The 16,268-nt window shown below is 36.6% G+C and overlaps 1 protein-coding gene across 1 annotated transcript; it reads left to right on the top strand.

Moving 5' to 3' along the window:
- The first annotated feature begins 72 nt into the window (after positions 1 to 72).
- On the top strand, positions 73 to 15,931 carry cmya5 (cardiomyopathy associated 5). Its single transcript, XM_082168650.1, has 13 exons — positions 73 to 868; positions 1,707 to 5,349; positions 5,933 to 6,028; positions 7,963 to 8,196; positions 8,400 to 8,422; positions 8,719 to 8,840; positions 8,919 to 9,053; positions 10,509 to 10,655; positions 10,932 to 11,079; positions 12,215 to 12,348; positions 12,731 to 12,845; positions 13,057 to 13,233; positions 14,385 to 15,931. The coding sequence occupies exons 1-13, from the start codon at positions 750 to 752 to the stop codon at positions 14,635 to 14,637; spliced, it is 5,346 nt and encodes a 1,781-aa protein (XP_082024776.1). The 5' UTR covers positions 73 to 749; the 3' UTR covers positions 14,638 to 15,931.
- Positions 15,932 to 16,268: the final 337 nt, after the last annotated feature.

Genomic DNA, 16,268 nt, shown 5'->3' with positions numbered 1-16,268 from the left:
GCTATTGTTAAATTCAAATAGAGAAATGAGAAAGCGATTTTATGTAGAACTGTTAAAACCTCTAAATTTCCTATTTTAAGGTAAATTCTTTTTATGACCAAATCAGAATGCATCTTCAATATGTTCAGAGAATTGTATTGGTCAATTGAGTAGGCTACTTTTGAACTGGATAGGTTTCTGCGTGGATCAGTTTAGCTTAAAGTAACACTTTCAACGGCAAGCAAATGTGATTTATGTTTTGAATGTAGTGCAGCATCGATTAATGGGTTATTATTCTCGATGCATAGCATGATATGAGTTTAAGAACGTTGATATGGCTGCTTGGGGGGTTAGAGAGTAAAATTAGCACAGCCAAAGGAAACCGACACTACGGTGGCCCGAGTCCTCCACTCCTGTCCCTCATGGACATGGCGGTGTTCTCTGCGTGTCATATTACAGAGGACACTGTAGTTTCATGCAAGCTTTACTGTTCTGGACATGGTCAACGATGTGCTACTGCTTAGAAGTTGACAAAGGAAATGAAATATATTGGACAATATCCTTAACTCGGGCTTCAAAGAACGGGGATAACGGCGACTGTTTTCTAAGTGCGCAGCCTTGTGTACAGGAATATTTGTAATCTATTTACAGCAGCCGCTGAGTAAGACGAACTGGACCCAACGAGACATGATCCCAACACGAAGCTGTAACGTTACTAGCCAAGACCGTTTATTATTTTAAAATAACACCAACATATTTCGATTATCAAAATGGATCGTGCTGTGAAAGGGGAATGTGAGGGGGCAGAGCCAGAGATGGGGGAATTGCAGGACAGGCCAGGAATAATCAAATTCGACGACGAAGATGAGATTGAGGAACTTCATAAAAGGTAGTTTGCCACGGGCGCTTTATAGTTATAAAATGTGGGATTAATGATGTTTACTCCTAGGTCTTTATATGAATGTTATTTCCCTCATTGTCACCACCTAATTTGGGTGATTAACTGTAACAGTTACACCCAAAAGGTTTGAACAAAAAGTTACACAAAAATACTCTTTTTGCATATGTATCAAATACGTTTATTTATTTTTGTAAATATACAATATATTCGCAAACACCATTTAAGTAGCCACAAAAAAGTTTGCAAACTTATTATTTATTTTTATATATAAAAAAAAACTATGTTCAGTTTTTGATAGGTGTTGATAAATCCACTCTCAAGTCTGTAATAAGCAGATATTCTTTCTCCTGCATGCTTCCTTCTACTAATTGTTCTTAACTTTACATAACTGATGCTTTTAAGGGATATAGTTTACCCAAAATGTTTTATTCTGTCATCATTTACTCACCCTCAAGTTGTTCTAAACCTGTATGAATTTCTGTCTTCTGCTGAACACAAAAGAAGATATTTTGAAGGATATGGGTAACCAAACAGTTGATGGGCCCCATTGACTTTCATAGTATGGGAAAAAACATACTATGGAAGTCAATGAGGCCCATAAACTGTTTAGTTACCGACAATCTTCAAAATATATTTTCATGGTTTACTTTAGAACAACTTGAGGGTGAGTAAATGATGACTGAATTTTCATATTTGGGTGAACTATCCCTTTAACTTCCAAACATCATTACTTAAACACTAAACATACAAAGTTAGACATAGACTGCAGTATTCTATACTACATTGCTTTGTTGAACCATACCTGTTTCTAAATCTTTTTGTTTAGTTTAAAGGAAGTTATGCAGGATCCATCAGTGAAGCCTAAACTCCAGTGTCTGATGGTTGACCCATCCTTCTCTATGGTGACGGTACAGAGCGAGGACAGTGGGATAGTATGGGAGACGGCTTCCAGTAGATGCTCAACACCATGGGCTTCAGAAGGAAGCTCTCCATCTGAACAATACAGCATGGAAGGTTCTGGAACACAGGGGAATATTGTGATCATAATGGATGAAGACAGAATAAAGAGGAAAAAAACAAGCAGCAGAGGCAAGCTGGGTGACAGGTTTAAAAAGCCAAGCTCCAGACTGCCAAAAAGTCGGATAGGTGAGGAAAGACCGGCAATGATTGAGGTGTCAGTGCCGAATATCAGGTCTGAAAGCAATGAGGATAGTATGTCTGCAGGAAGCAAGGATCAAGATCTTTTTAGTTTGATATCAGATGGTTTTGAAATACTCAATATTGTTGTACCATCAAAGCTTTCTACAGTAGATGAGGAAGATAGCACTGAACTGGTGGAGAATTTAGCCTACTTGGATAATACCCCAAAGATAAAATCCAAACATAAGCATGAACCTGTAGCTACAAACAGTTGTCCTGTGAAGATAGACATTGAGGAAATAAAGCAAAATGAAAGCTTGAAGGATTCATCCCAGATCTTTACTGACAAACAGCTCAAAAAGGATGAAACTCATATGGACTACCTTGAAAAATTCACACTGTTAGATGAGCAGGCACCTAGTGATGGCACTACACTGATGGAAAAACTTGAACCAGAAGTGACTGTCCAGCCGGAGGAACCTCAAGAGAAACTCGAGAAACCAAAAGTAGATGAAGCTGTTGATGATGATTCCTTTGTATTCATCAGTGATGTTGAAATTGCAGATGAGCATCTTGATGAAGTGTTTTATGGAAATGATTTGAATGCTGAGCCTCCCCAAGAGTGTGAGGGCAGAGTTGGAAGTACAGCAAAAGAGAGCTCTAAATCTCTTAAAGAGAGTGGATCAGTCTTATTTGGGAGTCAGGAATGCATCCTCACACCTGTATACCTCCCTACCGGACCACCAAAGATCATAGATCTTGTCCTTCTTGAGGAACCACGAGCAATGTCCTTCCATTACTCAGACCTTTATGAGGACACAGTAGGAGACCGGAAGAAAGAAGACGACTTCTCAGATGCGGAGAGTGTTGTTTCAGAACGGTCTTTCAAAAGGAGATACTCTGATTCTGATGATGCAGATGGATATCTGGAGAAATTCATACTGAAGGATGAAACACCCGTGGTTGCTAATGTACCTGAGGCCAAAGAGAAGGAAGATGGGGGGAAATTAGCATGGTCACAAAGTAAATTTGAACTTACTGGATGTTTAGATAGAGCACAAGAAGAAAATGATGAAGTAACTGTCGATCAACCACGTGTGCAAGATAAAATTGAAGGTGAAGCACAGTGTGAGTCCACAGGATGTTGTTCAGAGGGACACTGTGCTCCAGAAATCCAACCAGAGGTGGAAATTATCATTACAGGAAAGGTCACATCAGACGACCTGGTTGCAAAGCATAGAAGGGAAAATGAAAAGCAATGTGATGTCACTGTCATTATCAAGGACAGTATCACAACTAAAGGTGACCTCAGTGACACACAACCTCAAATGGATCAAGTCCTTGAGCCAGAATGCAAAACCACCAGTGAAGTAGATCGCAGTGAACAGGAACAAATAAGTCTGACTGCTCATATTCAAGTGCCTGGGGGGTTAGCGCATGAAGATGTTATTAAAACTAAAGATGAATTTAAAATGATGTCTGTAACAAAGAGCTCTGAGAAAATTCAGTCCGATATACCACATGCTGTTGAAAACATTGGTGTTTCTGAGGGCAGTGTGGATAGACGTCATGAAGTAGCTGATGCCATTGCTGACATTCAGGAAACAAGTACTATTACTAAAAATGACAAAGTAGAGAAAAATAAAACCAAGACACAAGGCAAAATTTTAGAGCAAAATCTAACCCCAGGGGTCGATAAACTCATTACTGAAATATTAAAAAGAGAAGAACCAGAAATAATTTCTCAGAGGGTTGTCATTCTCAAAGAACCTCTGTTAGATAAAACAGAACCTCCAAAAACTGAAGAACCTTCAAAAGTAGAGAAAGAAGTCAAGCCTTTAGAAGAGACTGAAACAATTACAGCAAATGCTACTGAAGTTAAACTTTCTGCAAAATCTTTAGAAAATGACTCTAAAGTCCATGAAAATGGAGAAATACTTGCTGTGATTGAGAATAAAGTGAACGAAGGTATAATTCCCAAGAAGGAAAAACAAGAGCAAGTAATTGACAAAATTGGTGCAGCGCAAGAGGTTGAGGCTCATATTGGTACAACAGATGTGTTAACAGAAATTGAAATAAAGCCAGAGTCTAAATTTACTTCTATTCAGAGCTCATTAGAGCAATCACATCCAAGTGAAACAGATACAGCAAACATTGAGCTTCAGACTAAACCTGAGATTACAAGCCAGGAGAAAATGAATCCAGAATTACACAATGAATTCATAGCAACAAACAAGAACGCCAAAGAGGGCACAGGTACAGATAGGCCTACAAATGAGGCTCCATTGCTTGAGCAAAGGCTGGAAAAGCAAAAAGAACATGTTGACATACCAAAGATTGAAGAACCTGTGGTTGCAGAAAAACATGAAAAAGTTGAGGAAATCAAGGTGGATGTTACAGAGGAAGCAAATGAGAAGGTTGACACCACAAATGAGCCCGTTCAGGACGAGATACCTTCTGAGAAAAGAGTGACAACAGAGATGAATCAAATGATTAATTCAAGGCAAGAATATAGCATATTGTTAGCTAATGACATGGAGGCATTTGCTCGAGAAAGCACGGAAGAGATAAAAGTAACAGACAACGTAGAGGACTTATCAAAAGTAAGACTGTCAGCTGTTGTACCAACAAAGGAGGAACAGGTAGAAGAATATAGTGAAATAAATGACTTGACCATATTAACCAGAGAGATCCCAGTCAAAGAATCAGCCATTAGTTGGACAGATATTGAGAATAAGATGTTAACTCTAACATCAACAAAAACATTAGAGGAAGCAAAGAAAACACAGATTGAAGATATAACAGACCTACCAGAGCCCATTTCGCCTCCTCCAGTTGATGAAGATGACCCCTCAGCAATGAGAGTCTCACCTTTAGAGCCAGAGGATAGTGACAAAATGTATGAAGATATACATAGAGGAGGAAGCCTAAGTAGGGATAAAGGTGTCTTCTCACAATTGCGAAGTTTTACACCTCAAGAGGACCTGTCGACCTTGAGCTGCGACCCAGATGTGCAGCAGGAAATTGCAGAGGAACTTGGTTATGAGATGGTCACCGAACAAGAGGCAAGACAGTCTGAACAAGCTTTAGCTGAGGATGGGCACTGTGAAAAAAATGTTCGACTTTCAGATCAAACTCTGGAAAAAGGCTTTGAATTTGTTGAGGATTTGGATATTGCACAAATGGCGGAATATGAGCATCAAGAGGAACTTGAAATTCAACCAATGGATGCGTTCTGCCTTGTTTGCCGTTGTCCAGTACTGCTGAGTGAGGCTGAGCATCAAAACCATGAGATGGCCTCTTTGGATGAGGCCTATGACAGTGTTAAGGTAAGTTAAGCTCCCTGTGCTTTGAAAGAGTGTGCTAAGACATGATTTCCTGACATCAGCTTGACATCTGATCTTTCACTGCTGGCCTGTTTAGGGAGCTTGTCACTGATTGCCAATGTGTTTACAGAAGGACTCATCCAGTGTCTAATATAACCAAATGACAAAAAACACATAATCAGTTGTAAAAACCATTTAATTTAAAACCATATGTGTTGACTTCACAAGAATATTTGAGTATAAATCAGGTTGAGACAAATGGAGAGATTGTTTACTTTATTGGCCTTTGACAGCATTCATAACAGATGAGTCAGAACCGACTGACTCATTGCAAGAGCTGAAAGTAGACAGCTGTTTCCATGATGCAGTTTATTCCAGGACTGCACCAATGTGATTTGATATTTGCAAGTAGGAAAAATACAAAGGAAAAAAACAAAATAATATTTGCAAGTATGAAAGAAATAGGAGTTTGTGCTCAGCCGTTCAATATAAATGTTAATTATTTTGTGTAATTTGCATTGTGTTCTGCACCTCAAAATATTTCATGCTGTCTGTCTAATGTAACTTTCTATGTGATTTTTTTCAGAATCAGCTGAGTGAACTGATATCAGTTTTACAAGGAAGATCAGAGAATATTGAAGACTTTGTATCTGAGCTTGAACTGGCATACAACACAGTGGAGGTATTTGCATTATTATGCATTCATTTACACATACGGAACATATCCTGTACCGAATGTTGTTTTAGCTCGGTTGGCTATAAAGACAATAGACTTATATTTGGGTCAGTGACATGGCATGCATATTTTTGTGTCCAAGTGCATTATTTCCTTATAAATAATGTGATACATTTATGACATGTATCACTTTATTCTATAAAATCTATTCTATCTATTTAATTTCTAGTACATTATAAAATAGTATTATTTATGTTTTGGTATCTTAAACCCCCAAATGTCAGGTCGATTACATCGATTACAGTGTATCTAACCAATAAATTGCACTGTAGCCTATTCCAGTTCCCATGTTCCGAATGTGATGACGTGATTTATTCAGATTTTGATCAATTTACTACTTTTACTTGAATAGAGACTGATGACTACACTTGTATTTTATTTTTTATATGTAATTGAAATGTAAAAATGTTTTTTCCCTGTCATTATTAATGTTGTCAGGTGACATGACTTGTATTCATCAGGTTGTACAACCATGTAAATTCTTGATTTAAACCAACTAATTGGTCAAAGTGAACAAATGGCTGAAAACTAGATTGTAAATAGTATTTAATGCATTTACCGGTATACTTGTATGATTATTTAAAAGTAAAATTGGATGCTAAAGATACTAAATACCTGGCCACTAGAATGAAATAATTCTAAATTAATATGAATAAAAACAACCACAAAATAGTAATGAGTTAGGCACTGTAGACACTATACAGGGCTGGGAATCGATAAAAATTTTTTGAACTAATTAATTAATGCTGTAATTAATTGTAATTAATTGCATTTCCCCCTAGCTTGTAATCATCAATATTTAAACTTAGAATCACCTAATTAAATGTATTTACACAGGGAAAAAAAGGAACAGAAAATAGCCCTATATTAAAATAATATTAAACATCAATATATCAATATATTATTCTTTTTCAATAATCAATCAACATAATCAATTTAACAGATTTCTTCTTTTCTTTTAAAAAATTAAACATAGTCCTACAAAGCTATTATCAAAGCAGGTCATTTTACCATTGTTGCCCAGCATGACTATACCAGCTTAGTAGAGCTATTGCAAACGGGAATTTTACTACTGAGAAATTTCACGTTACTTGAGCGGACTTTGCTTTTCCAGTGCGTGATCGGTACATGATTGGAGCGTTTGGGCCGTTAACGACAGAGCAGAGAGCGCAGCAGCGTGCCGACACACACACACTCACGGAGAGCGCAGCGCACACGGAACGGAAAAGACCCGCTCATGAAAGCTGCGTGAGAATGAAGCCTGATCGCCGAACACGGAGGGGCGGGACGGCATATTTTCAGCCTTTTCAATAGCAGCCGCAACAGGAAATCATTAAAACGAGGCAAAAAATTAAAAAGTGCTGCGTTATTTGCGTTATTTTTTTTTTAACGCGTTAAACATCTCAAATTAATCGCAAAGATTAACGCGTTAATTCCCCCAGCCCTAATATATATATACACACACAAATATTTGGTTGTACCACCTGAATAAAAAAAAATCCAAAAATGAATTTTAATGCATAACACGTTATTTAACAAATTAAACGCATTGTTCCTAACTCAAAAATATGCATTGCATCAATTTTGCATGAATAAGCATTACATCAAAATACCTAAAAAAATAAATAAAATCGCATCCAGAGACCAAAAGATCATACACATCAGGTCAAAATGGTTGTGACTGCCCTAGAAAATGAGTAGCAATGTCCTGGCAACCACCCACAGAATCTTAGCATCATGAAGGTGAATATTGCTCTCCCAAAAATCTGGAGTGAGAGTTTTGTAGTGCTTACGTTAGTGCACTGTCAGCTGGGGGATGCTATTAAAGTGAGAAAGGTTACTGAGAACTAATGTGTAGCTTTATTGTGCTGTTCCCGCAGGAGAACTTTAATGATTGTGAGAAGATCATAAAGGAGCACAATGAGGAGGTGGTGAAGCTGGTGATGGATCAGTATAATGAGATGTCTCAGGCCATGGAGGAGGAGAAAAAGGCCAAACTGGAGCAGCTGTACGACCAGATTGTGTCGTTCCAGGAGAATATCGACAAGGCCAAGGAGACTATGGAGATGACGGCTAAGGAGGAGGAAGAGACGGACCCACTCAAGTTTCTCTCTGTGAGGCTTTCCTCATTTGTGTGTTAGTTACTCGCTTAAAGTAGGTCACGCATTAAGATTAGTATTAATGTATTGATTTTGTCCAAGGGCATAGTTGCTTTGGGAAGCATTTTTAAAGTGCTTAGCTAAGATTTGTTAAGAGAGATGAACTATCTAGAATGGATATTTTAGTCTAATCAAGCTATTTTTTCACCCCTTTTCAGTCATCAAAAGATATCAATATGAGGTAACTGAATGGCTTGAATTTATGTTGCATCCAATGGCTTTCCTAACATTGAATGCTAATTACAATACTTCAAAAATGATCTGCATATTTATTTAATCAGAATAAAAGCTTGATGAAGCTTGTTTTAGTTGCCTTGTTGAGTTTGGTGTGTTCAAAACAATGTTTAAATCAAGTGTTTGTAGCCTTTAAATGAATAGAAATCAAATAATTTACAACATGGGGTTTTTACACATGATGAAAATATTGTGATAAGCTGTTTTTTCTTCCAGTGACCCTTCCATTTATTTTTTAATTAGGTTGAATACAGCTTTGGAATCCACCATGTCACTTGAACTTGGTCCACGAGGGCTGCTGGTTTTTGAGGACTATGCCAAGGGCAAATCAGGCAATGAGAGGAAAAACAGACAAGCTATTCCAGGTGCGCCTCAGCTAAGATTTCCATTGCAGATAAACACCCTTCACGTTTTGCTGACTTGAATTATCACTCATTTTGTAGTGCCTCAAAACCCACATCTCCAGCCTCAAGAGGCCAATTCTGCAACCAGCACTTCCGTCACTGTGTATTGGAGAGTCAATGAGGATGACATTATTGACTGCTTCCAAGTCTACTGCATGGAAGAGCCGCAAGGAGGTAAGGCTAGAGGGGAGAGCAGGGTTTTAACATCCATACTGAAAACAGATAATACACTACAGTTCAAACGTTTGGGGTTGGGAAGATATTTTTAAAGAAGTCTCTAATGTTTTTTCCTGTGATGGCAAAGTTGAATTTTCAGCAGCCATTTTCAAGATTCTGTGATGAATATACTGTATATATATATAAAAATAGTATTATCTTAAATAAAAAGAAATTAGTAACATAAATGTTTTTACTGTCACTTATAATCAATTTAATACATTCATGCTGAATGAAAGTATTCATTTCTTTAAAAAAATAATAAAATAAAAAATCTTACTGACCCCAAACTTTTGATTTGAATGTTATATATAGTCAGTGCTGGGTAGTAACTGATTATATGTAATCTGGATTACATAATCTGATTCCTAAAATTAAATGTTTGTAATTAGATTATATTACATTTTAAAATACATGTAATCAGACCACAGTTACTTTTTGTTGATTACATCTACGAATCATAATTAAATGATTCTTCCTAATTCTCATACAAAAAACAAAATCCTATTGCTTGTAAACTGTATGTTCGGAAAGTCTTCTATTTTGGAATAGTCTTCTACTTTTGTGGAATTGCACACACAAGAATGGCCACTAGTTAGGCAGCTGTAATTACATGGACAATTGAGAGGCTACACAGCATAAACAAGTACAATATTTTTTAGTAAGTGTTTTATTTTTATTTTTTATTTTTATTTAACATTTTCAAGATTTAATTCATTATTAGCTTTTCAATCATTTATGAAAACCTGACGTATTTTAAATGCACTTCACATTGTTGCTAACAAAAAGTGAAATACATTTTTCTTTTGCTCTTTGCATTATTATATTAATATGCTACAAGATTATTATATTCAAAATCAATGTGATAAATGAGTTAGCTCAAAAGTAGTCAGAAAGTAATCTGATTATATTACCGAAAATGTGTAATGTAATAGATTATGTTACTAACTGCAGTTTTCATCATGTAATTTGTATTGTTTGTAAGTAATCTACCCAGCACTGTATATAGAATTATAGAATGGCATATATTCTTAATATTTTTACTTTGTCAGTTACTATTACTATGTTAATATTATCAGTATAAAACATCCTTGCAATTGTGGGTTAAGTGCTTAAACTGTTAAAATCATTTACTCACCATCATGTCGCCAAATCTATATTACTTACTTACTTCTGTGGAACTCGGTCCAATGTTGTTTTGGACCGCACTGACTTTCATTTTATGGATCAAATCAGTTGAAACATTGTTCGAAATATATAGTCCACAAACTATTCCTTTAACATTCACACAATTTTTTTTCTCCAATCTGACAGTACTACAAACACTTATTAGTATGTAAAAGTATGTCAAAGGGATGCTCAGATGAGCCACATGCTTCAGTTAAAGTGTGTTAAATGTAATTGAATCTGCAGCTATCTCAGAGGAGTACAGGGTGACTGTGAAGGAGAGCTACTGTAATCTAGAAGAGCTGGAACCGGATAAGTGTTATAAAGTGTGGGTGATGGCGGTGAACTACACAGGCTGCAGCATGCCGAGTGAGAGACTGCCCTTCAGAACCGGTTAGTTACTCTCTGTGCAAATCCCCTCTGACTCGCATGATGTCTGTGAGAGCAAGAGATCATGCTGTGTGTCATAATATATCAATACATAATGAGATGACCATGTATAGCCTCTTTACAAGATCACTGACATGGAATGCGAATTCCACAGTGTATGTGTTTTCAATCCAGATTAAATATGGTTCACAATCACATATTCACATTTAGCTGAATAAACTTGGGATTATCTGTTAGTCAGTGTCTGAAAAGTAACTCAGCTCACCATGTTCTCTCTAGCCCCCTCTGTCCCGGTGATCCAGACAGAACAGTGCACAGTGCTGTGGGACACGGCCACGCTGCGTTGGAGCTCCGTTCAGCCCAGTGCTGTAGACTGCTTCACACTGGAGTATTGCCGCCAGTATGCATGCGAGAGAGAGGGACTCAGGTACAGTTAACCAGCTCTCTGTACAAGCAGAAACAGCACTAGGGGTCAAGAGAAAACCATCTTTTTTTCATGTTTTGTTAAATAGTGTTATGGTAACTTTTTTATTTTAAAGTTCCCATGAAATAATTTAAAAAAGATTTTATTTTATTTTATTTTATCTTCCAAAAAGCGCAATCTGCTCTGATTGGTCGGCTGGACCAGTGTGTTGTGATTGGTCAACCACTTTGAGCAGGTTTTGGAAATGTCACGCCCCTTACCATAACCATGGCTGAATTGCCCTTCACTATTACCTACGTTAGTCCACTAATACTGTTCACTTGAAGGAGTGAATGAAAAGGAGTGAGCGAATTCGGACAGCCGTTGAGCGAACATCGGTTGTTCACTCGTTATTGCGGTGCAATGTGGGATTGAATAAGTGCACTCAATAACGTCCACTATGGTTTCAAAACGCACACCACTACAAATGACTGTCCCCTCAAATAATGCCCTATTGAGGGTATACGGGCGATTTCGGATTCAGTCCATGAGTTTCAACACACTACTAATGCAATTCATCCAGGCCTCGCCCACTTTTTTTGCATATGCTTTGGGAGGGAATTATTTAAAAGAGGGATATTGTGATGTGTGTGTTTTTGGAAGAAAACTCAAGACTACAATCGAGGCGTTTCAGAGAGTTCAGAAACAGTGCTTACTGATGTAGAAAATAACTCCCTTTGGAGTGGACTTTGTGCTTTGTAACTTTGCAGACTGTTTTTATGCTCAAACAGCAATAAACAGAGTAAATAAAGTTGAAAATGTAAAAAAGCTTAATAGGACCTCTTTAATCAAAAACATTAACGAGCAACCATTTCTTTCAGATATTTCGTCACATTAGTGAAGAAAAATTGGTCCCAATTTCCAGTTTATTCTGACTTTATTGTTGAAATGTATATTTTAAAAATGTTTACACCAAAAGTCTTCTCTATGGTATTAAATATACTCATGAATTGCCATCAGTAGCATTTAATGTTCATATTTCACTTAGAGCTTGTTCACTGAATCCATTGAACAGTTTCCCATGATTCCTCAAGGGTGCACATCAGAGCATTACAGAGGGTAAAACTGCACTTATTGAAAACAGTCTCTCCATACACAGATCCATATCAGGGATAAAAGGCTATGAGCAGAGGGTCCTCCTTCAGCCCAATGAAAATTACCTCTTCTACATCAAATCAGTGAATGCCGCAGGAGCCAGTGAGCAGAGCGAGGCGGCCCTTATCTCAACCAGAGGTCAGATTCACATCTATTACATCATCAGTCTGACACATGTGCCTGTTGCTCGGCGAGTTTTCATGGGGCGAAATCCAGTCATCGCAATAGGAATCCATGCAAATTTTGTGTGAGGGTGAAAGATTTCCCGATTTTTTAAGTCGGTCAGATGGATTCGCCGTGTTGATCGACAGAAAGCTGCTTGGTTTGAAAGTGACTTCTGTGTGAGCCGTTCTTCATCCATCTCTACACTATTGACAATGGACTTTTTCTTGCCCATGAAATTTCACTAACAAACAATCTGACAAACACCTTTAGCTAGTTTGACAGCATCGCAATTGTAACAAAATTCTTGCATTTTATTTGTGGTGTTTTTTTGGTGACTATGTTGTTATTTGTTAAGGTACAAAGTTCCGCTTCCTCAGTGAAACGGCCAACTCAGTGCTGGAGGTTTCAGAGGACAGGAACTCGGTAGAATACCCACAAGACACCTACAGTAAAATGGCCTCAATCATAGAGTAAGTACCTCAGTGCAATAGCTATCACCATTACAAATCTACCACTGTAGATACGTCGTTTTATTCAGAATAAACAACCATTTATTGTCTAATTGCACAACATATGCTGTTCATGTTTTGGTTTCAGATTTGTGATCCACCACATACTGTTTCACAAATGTCTTAAGTTGCAGCAAATGCATGTTCTAATTTTTTTGGTACTTGTTCCTAGATGTCCAGCTGTTATGGGTGAGCTTTTGCCTTCTCTTGGATATTATTACTGGGAGACAGAGGTGTCAAGGTGCAAAGCCTACCGCATCGGTGTCGCATATCAAACTGTATCACTAACCAGCACGCTGGGGGAGAACAGGGCCTCCTGGTGTCTGCACTGTGTACCTACATCTATAAGGTATACCATTCATGTGATGTATTTGTTCATGTGTTTCATTATTCCCAAAAGGATTAGATACAAAGGTCATTTTGAACAGTAACATTTAAAAGTCTTTCCAGCATACATTTTTTTTTTAATCTGCTCTTTTCAGTTTAAATAAACTGGTTTATTAAATATTTAAATAACTTAAGTATCTTAAATAAGCTTATAGGACATTTGGAGCTGCATTCCAAACTGTGGAAACACTGTAATTAAGGCTTCTTGGCAATCAGGGAGGGAAATTAACTTGAGCCTTCAAAAAGATTAAAAAAAAATCTCTCATTAAATCTGTTCTCTCATTAAAAAAGTTCTCTCAGTCTCCATTAAATACGTATTTGAAAAAAAGGTCTTGTGTAGGCCTACTTCTAAAAATCCCAGGTCCACTACTATGAAGGTACTGTATATTGTGTATGATGTTAGAGGGTCCTGTCGATTCCCAGCCATTGGGAGTACATCTGCACAAAATGTGAGCACAATAGATGCTTTTCAATGAAACCAAGTCTTTTAAATCAGGTTTTTTTTTGTTGACAATACTGTAAAGTGTTGAACTTTAAAGGTAAAACAAGTCATTTTCCCCAAAGGTTTACACTTAGAAAAGTGACGTACCTGTACATCTGAGATAAAGACTGCAGGCATTTCTGTGGCCTAGAAAAAAAAGCTCTTTTATTCTACATAACTGGTGAGATCACATGACCAGTTGAATATCAGTAGTGTCCCTATTATCAGACATTTTGATTGTGGAATAAATGGATGACAAATTTTATTTATTTTTTATTCAGAAAAGGGTATTGATGGAAGCAATGTTCACATTGCTTATACACTACCATTCAAAATAGATTGTTTTATGTTTTTGAAAGAAGTCTCTCAAGGCTGCATTTATTTGATCAAAAATACAGTAAAAACTGTAATGTTGTGTTGTGTTACTGTCATTTATTTCTGTGATGGCAAAACTGAATTTTCAGTATCATTACTCCAGTCTTCACTGTCAAATGATCCTTTAGAAATCATTCTAATACTGTATGCTGATTTGATCCATGATGCAACAATTTTTTTTTCCAGGATTCTTTGATGAATAGAAAGTTCATTATTTGATATATTGAATGTGTTGTATTAACCCGTGTTCTCTCCAGCTGCAGATTTGAACTACTTCATGACCGTGTGGAGTCGGACATCTTTGTTGTGGACATGCCTGCGCGGATCGGCACCCTGTTGGACTACAGCCAGGGTCGGCTCTTCTTCTTCAATGCTCAGAACGGGCAGCTCTTGGGCACTTTTCAGCACACTTTCACAGAGCCCTGCCACCCTGTGTTTGTCCTAGAGCAGCCGGGGAATCTAGAGCTGAAAATGACCATGGAGGTGCCGGAGTTTGTTAAGCACTGCTAGTTTACATGACTCAAGTCTCAGTGCTCTGGGTTTGGTTGTGCGACAGTAAATGAATCAAGTGAATCTTTCTTAATAGGAAATGAAACCATATTGTGCTGTCACGTGAAAAGTTGCTCAGTTTATTGATATGGTGTGATTGAAGAGATTATGAGAAATGTTACGTTTTGTGAAAGGATGGACTGTTTTTGAAGCTGTGCTTTTAAATCCCTCCAGAAACTAGTTTTGTGGAGCTGTTGCGTCGTTTTTGTATATATTAAACAGAAAGTGCATGCGACCAGTTTTGTTGCTTGTCATATATGATGCACCCCTGGATCACTTGATGTGCAGACATTTATATTCAGTGTCAGTGTATTTATTTTTGGAAGCTACAGAGAAACAGATTTTGCCAAAGCTAATAATAGACTTTCATAGCTGAATTCTCCCTCATATATTTCTGTGGCTTGGTTTATTTTCATGATTTGGTAGGAAAAAGGTTATTTCCCTTCAGTTTCTGCTGGATCTCACTTAATCAAAAACTAACCAAAGGTAAAAGTGCAGTAAAGTGAATAGACTGATTTTAGTTTTCACTTACAATGGATAATTTGAGTATCATGGGTGTATTTTTTTTATTTATTTATTGTCATTTTTCACTCTGAAAGCTACGCTATAAAGTCAAAATCAACACTTGCATAAGAGAAAATAAATGTTAACCATATTTGTTATCTTTAATGGCTGCATACTGTAGGGATTGCACTTTGTTTTGTAAATTATTCTTTCAAATTTTTCAATTTCAGTGTTGTTGAATAATTAGTAGTGGTATAAATTAGTCTACTTGTGTATTTATTTGTATTTCTGAGAATGACTGGATTGATTTAAAAGTTTAACCATTACAAATGTTTTAATAAACAAAGAATTAAGATCATAGATGAATTAAGATTATATATATACTGTATATCGTTCAATACCGTTCAAAAGTTTGGTGTCTACGATTTTTTTAAATGTTTTTGAAATGTCTCTTATGTTGAACTTATTTGATCAAAATTACAGCAAAATCCATAATATTGTGAAATATTATTACAATTTAAAATAACTGTTTTCTATTGTAATATATTAAAATGGCAAAGCAGTCATTACTCCAGTCTTCAATGTAACATGATCCTTCAGAAATCATTCTAATATGCTGATCTGCTGCTCAAGAAACATTTCTTATTAGTATCATTGTTGAAAACAGTTGTGCTGGGAATTTTATTGGGAAAGTGTGATGGTTTTTTTTTTCAGGATTTTTTTGATGAAAATAAAATTCTAAAAAACAGCATTTATTTGATTGTAAAGATGTATAAATAAAAGTAAAAAAAAAAATCATACTGACCCCATATATAAATATATATATATATATGCATATATATATATATATATATATATATATATATATATATATATATATATATATATATGCGTTGTATTATTAACCCGAGAGGGCTGTATGTCATATCTCCAGCTGTATGTCATAGATGAAATTTTAATTTCTTTAATTTGGTAAAGACAGGGGAAAAGGGACAGCAAATCTCCTGTCCTTTCCATTTTGTTGAGGGAATGTGAATATTTGGGGAGTGGTGAGTTGTAATAGCTTCCATGTGACATCCAAATAGCAG

Source organism: Leuciscus leuciscus (assembly GCF_965113295.1).
Source record: "Leuciscus leuciscus genome assembly, chromosome: 5".
In the NCBI taxonomy this organism is placed as follows: Eukaryota; Metazoa; Chordata; class Actinopteri; order Cypriniformes; family Leuciscidae; genus Leuciscus; species Leuciscus leuciscus.
This window is presented reverse-complemented; position numbering and strand designations above follow the sequence as displayed.

Coding starts and splice junctions, on each gene's coding strand:
- cmya5 (XM_082168650.1), top strand. CDS start 750: ATGGATCGTGCTGTGAAAGGGGAATGTGAGGGGGCAGAGCCAGAGATG. Junction 5,350..5,932: donor AGGCCTATGACAGTGTTAAG/GTAAGTTAAGCT, acceptor GATTTTTTTCAG/AATCAGCTGAGTGAACTGAT. Junction 10,656..10,931: donor GAGACTGCCCTTCAGAACCG/GTTAGTTACTCT, acceptor TGTTCTCTCTAG/CCCCCTCTGTCCCGGTGATC.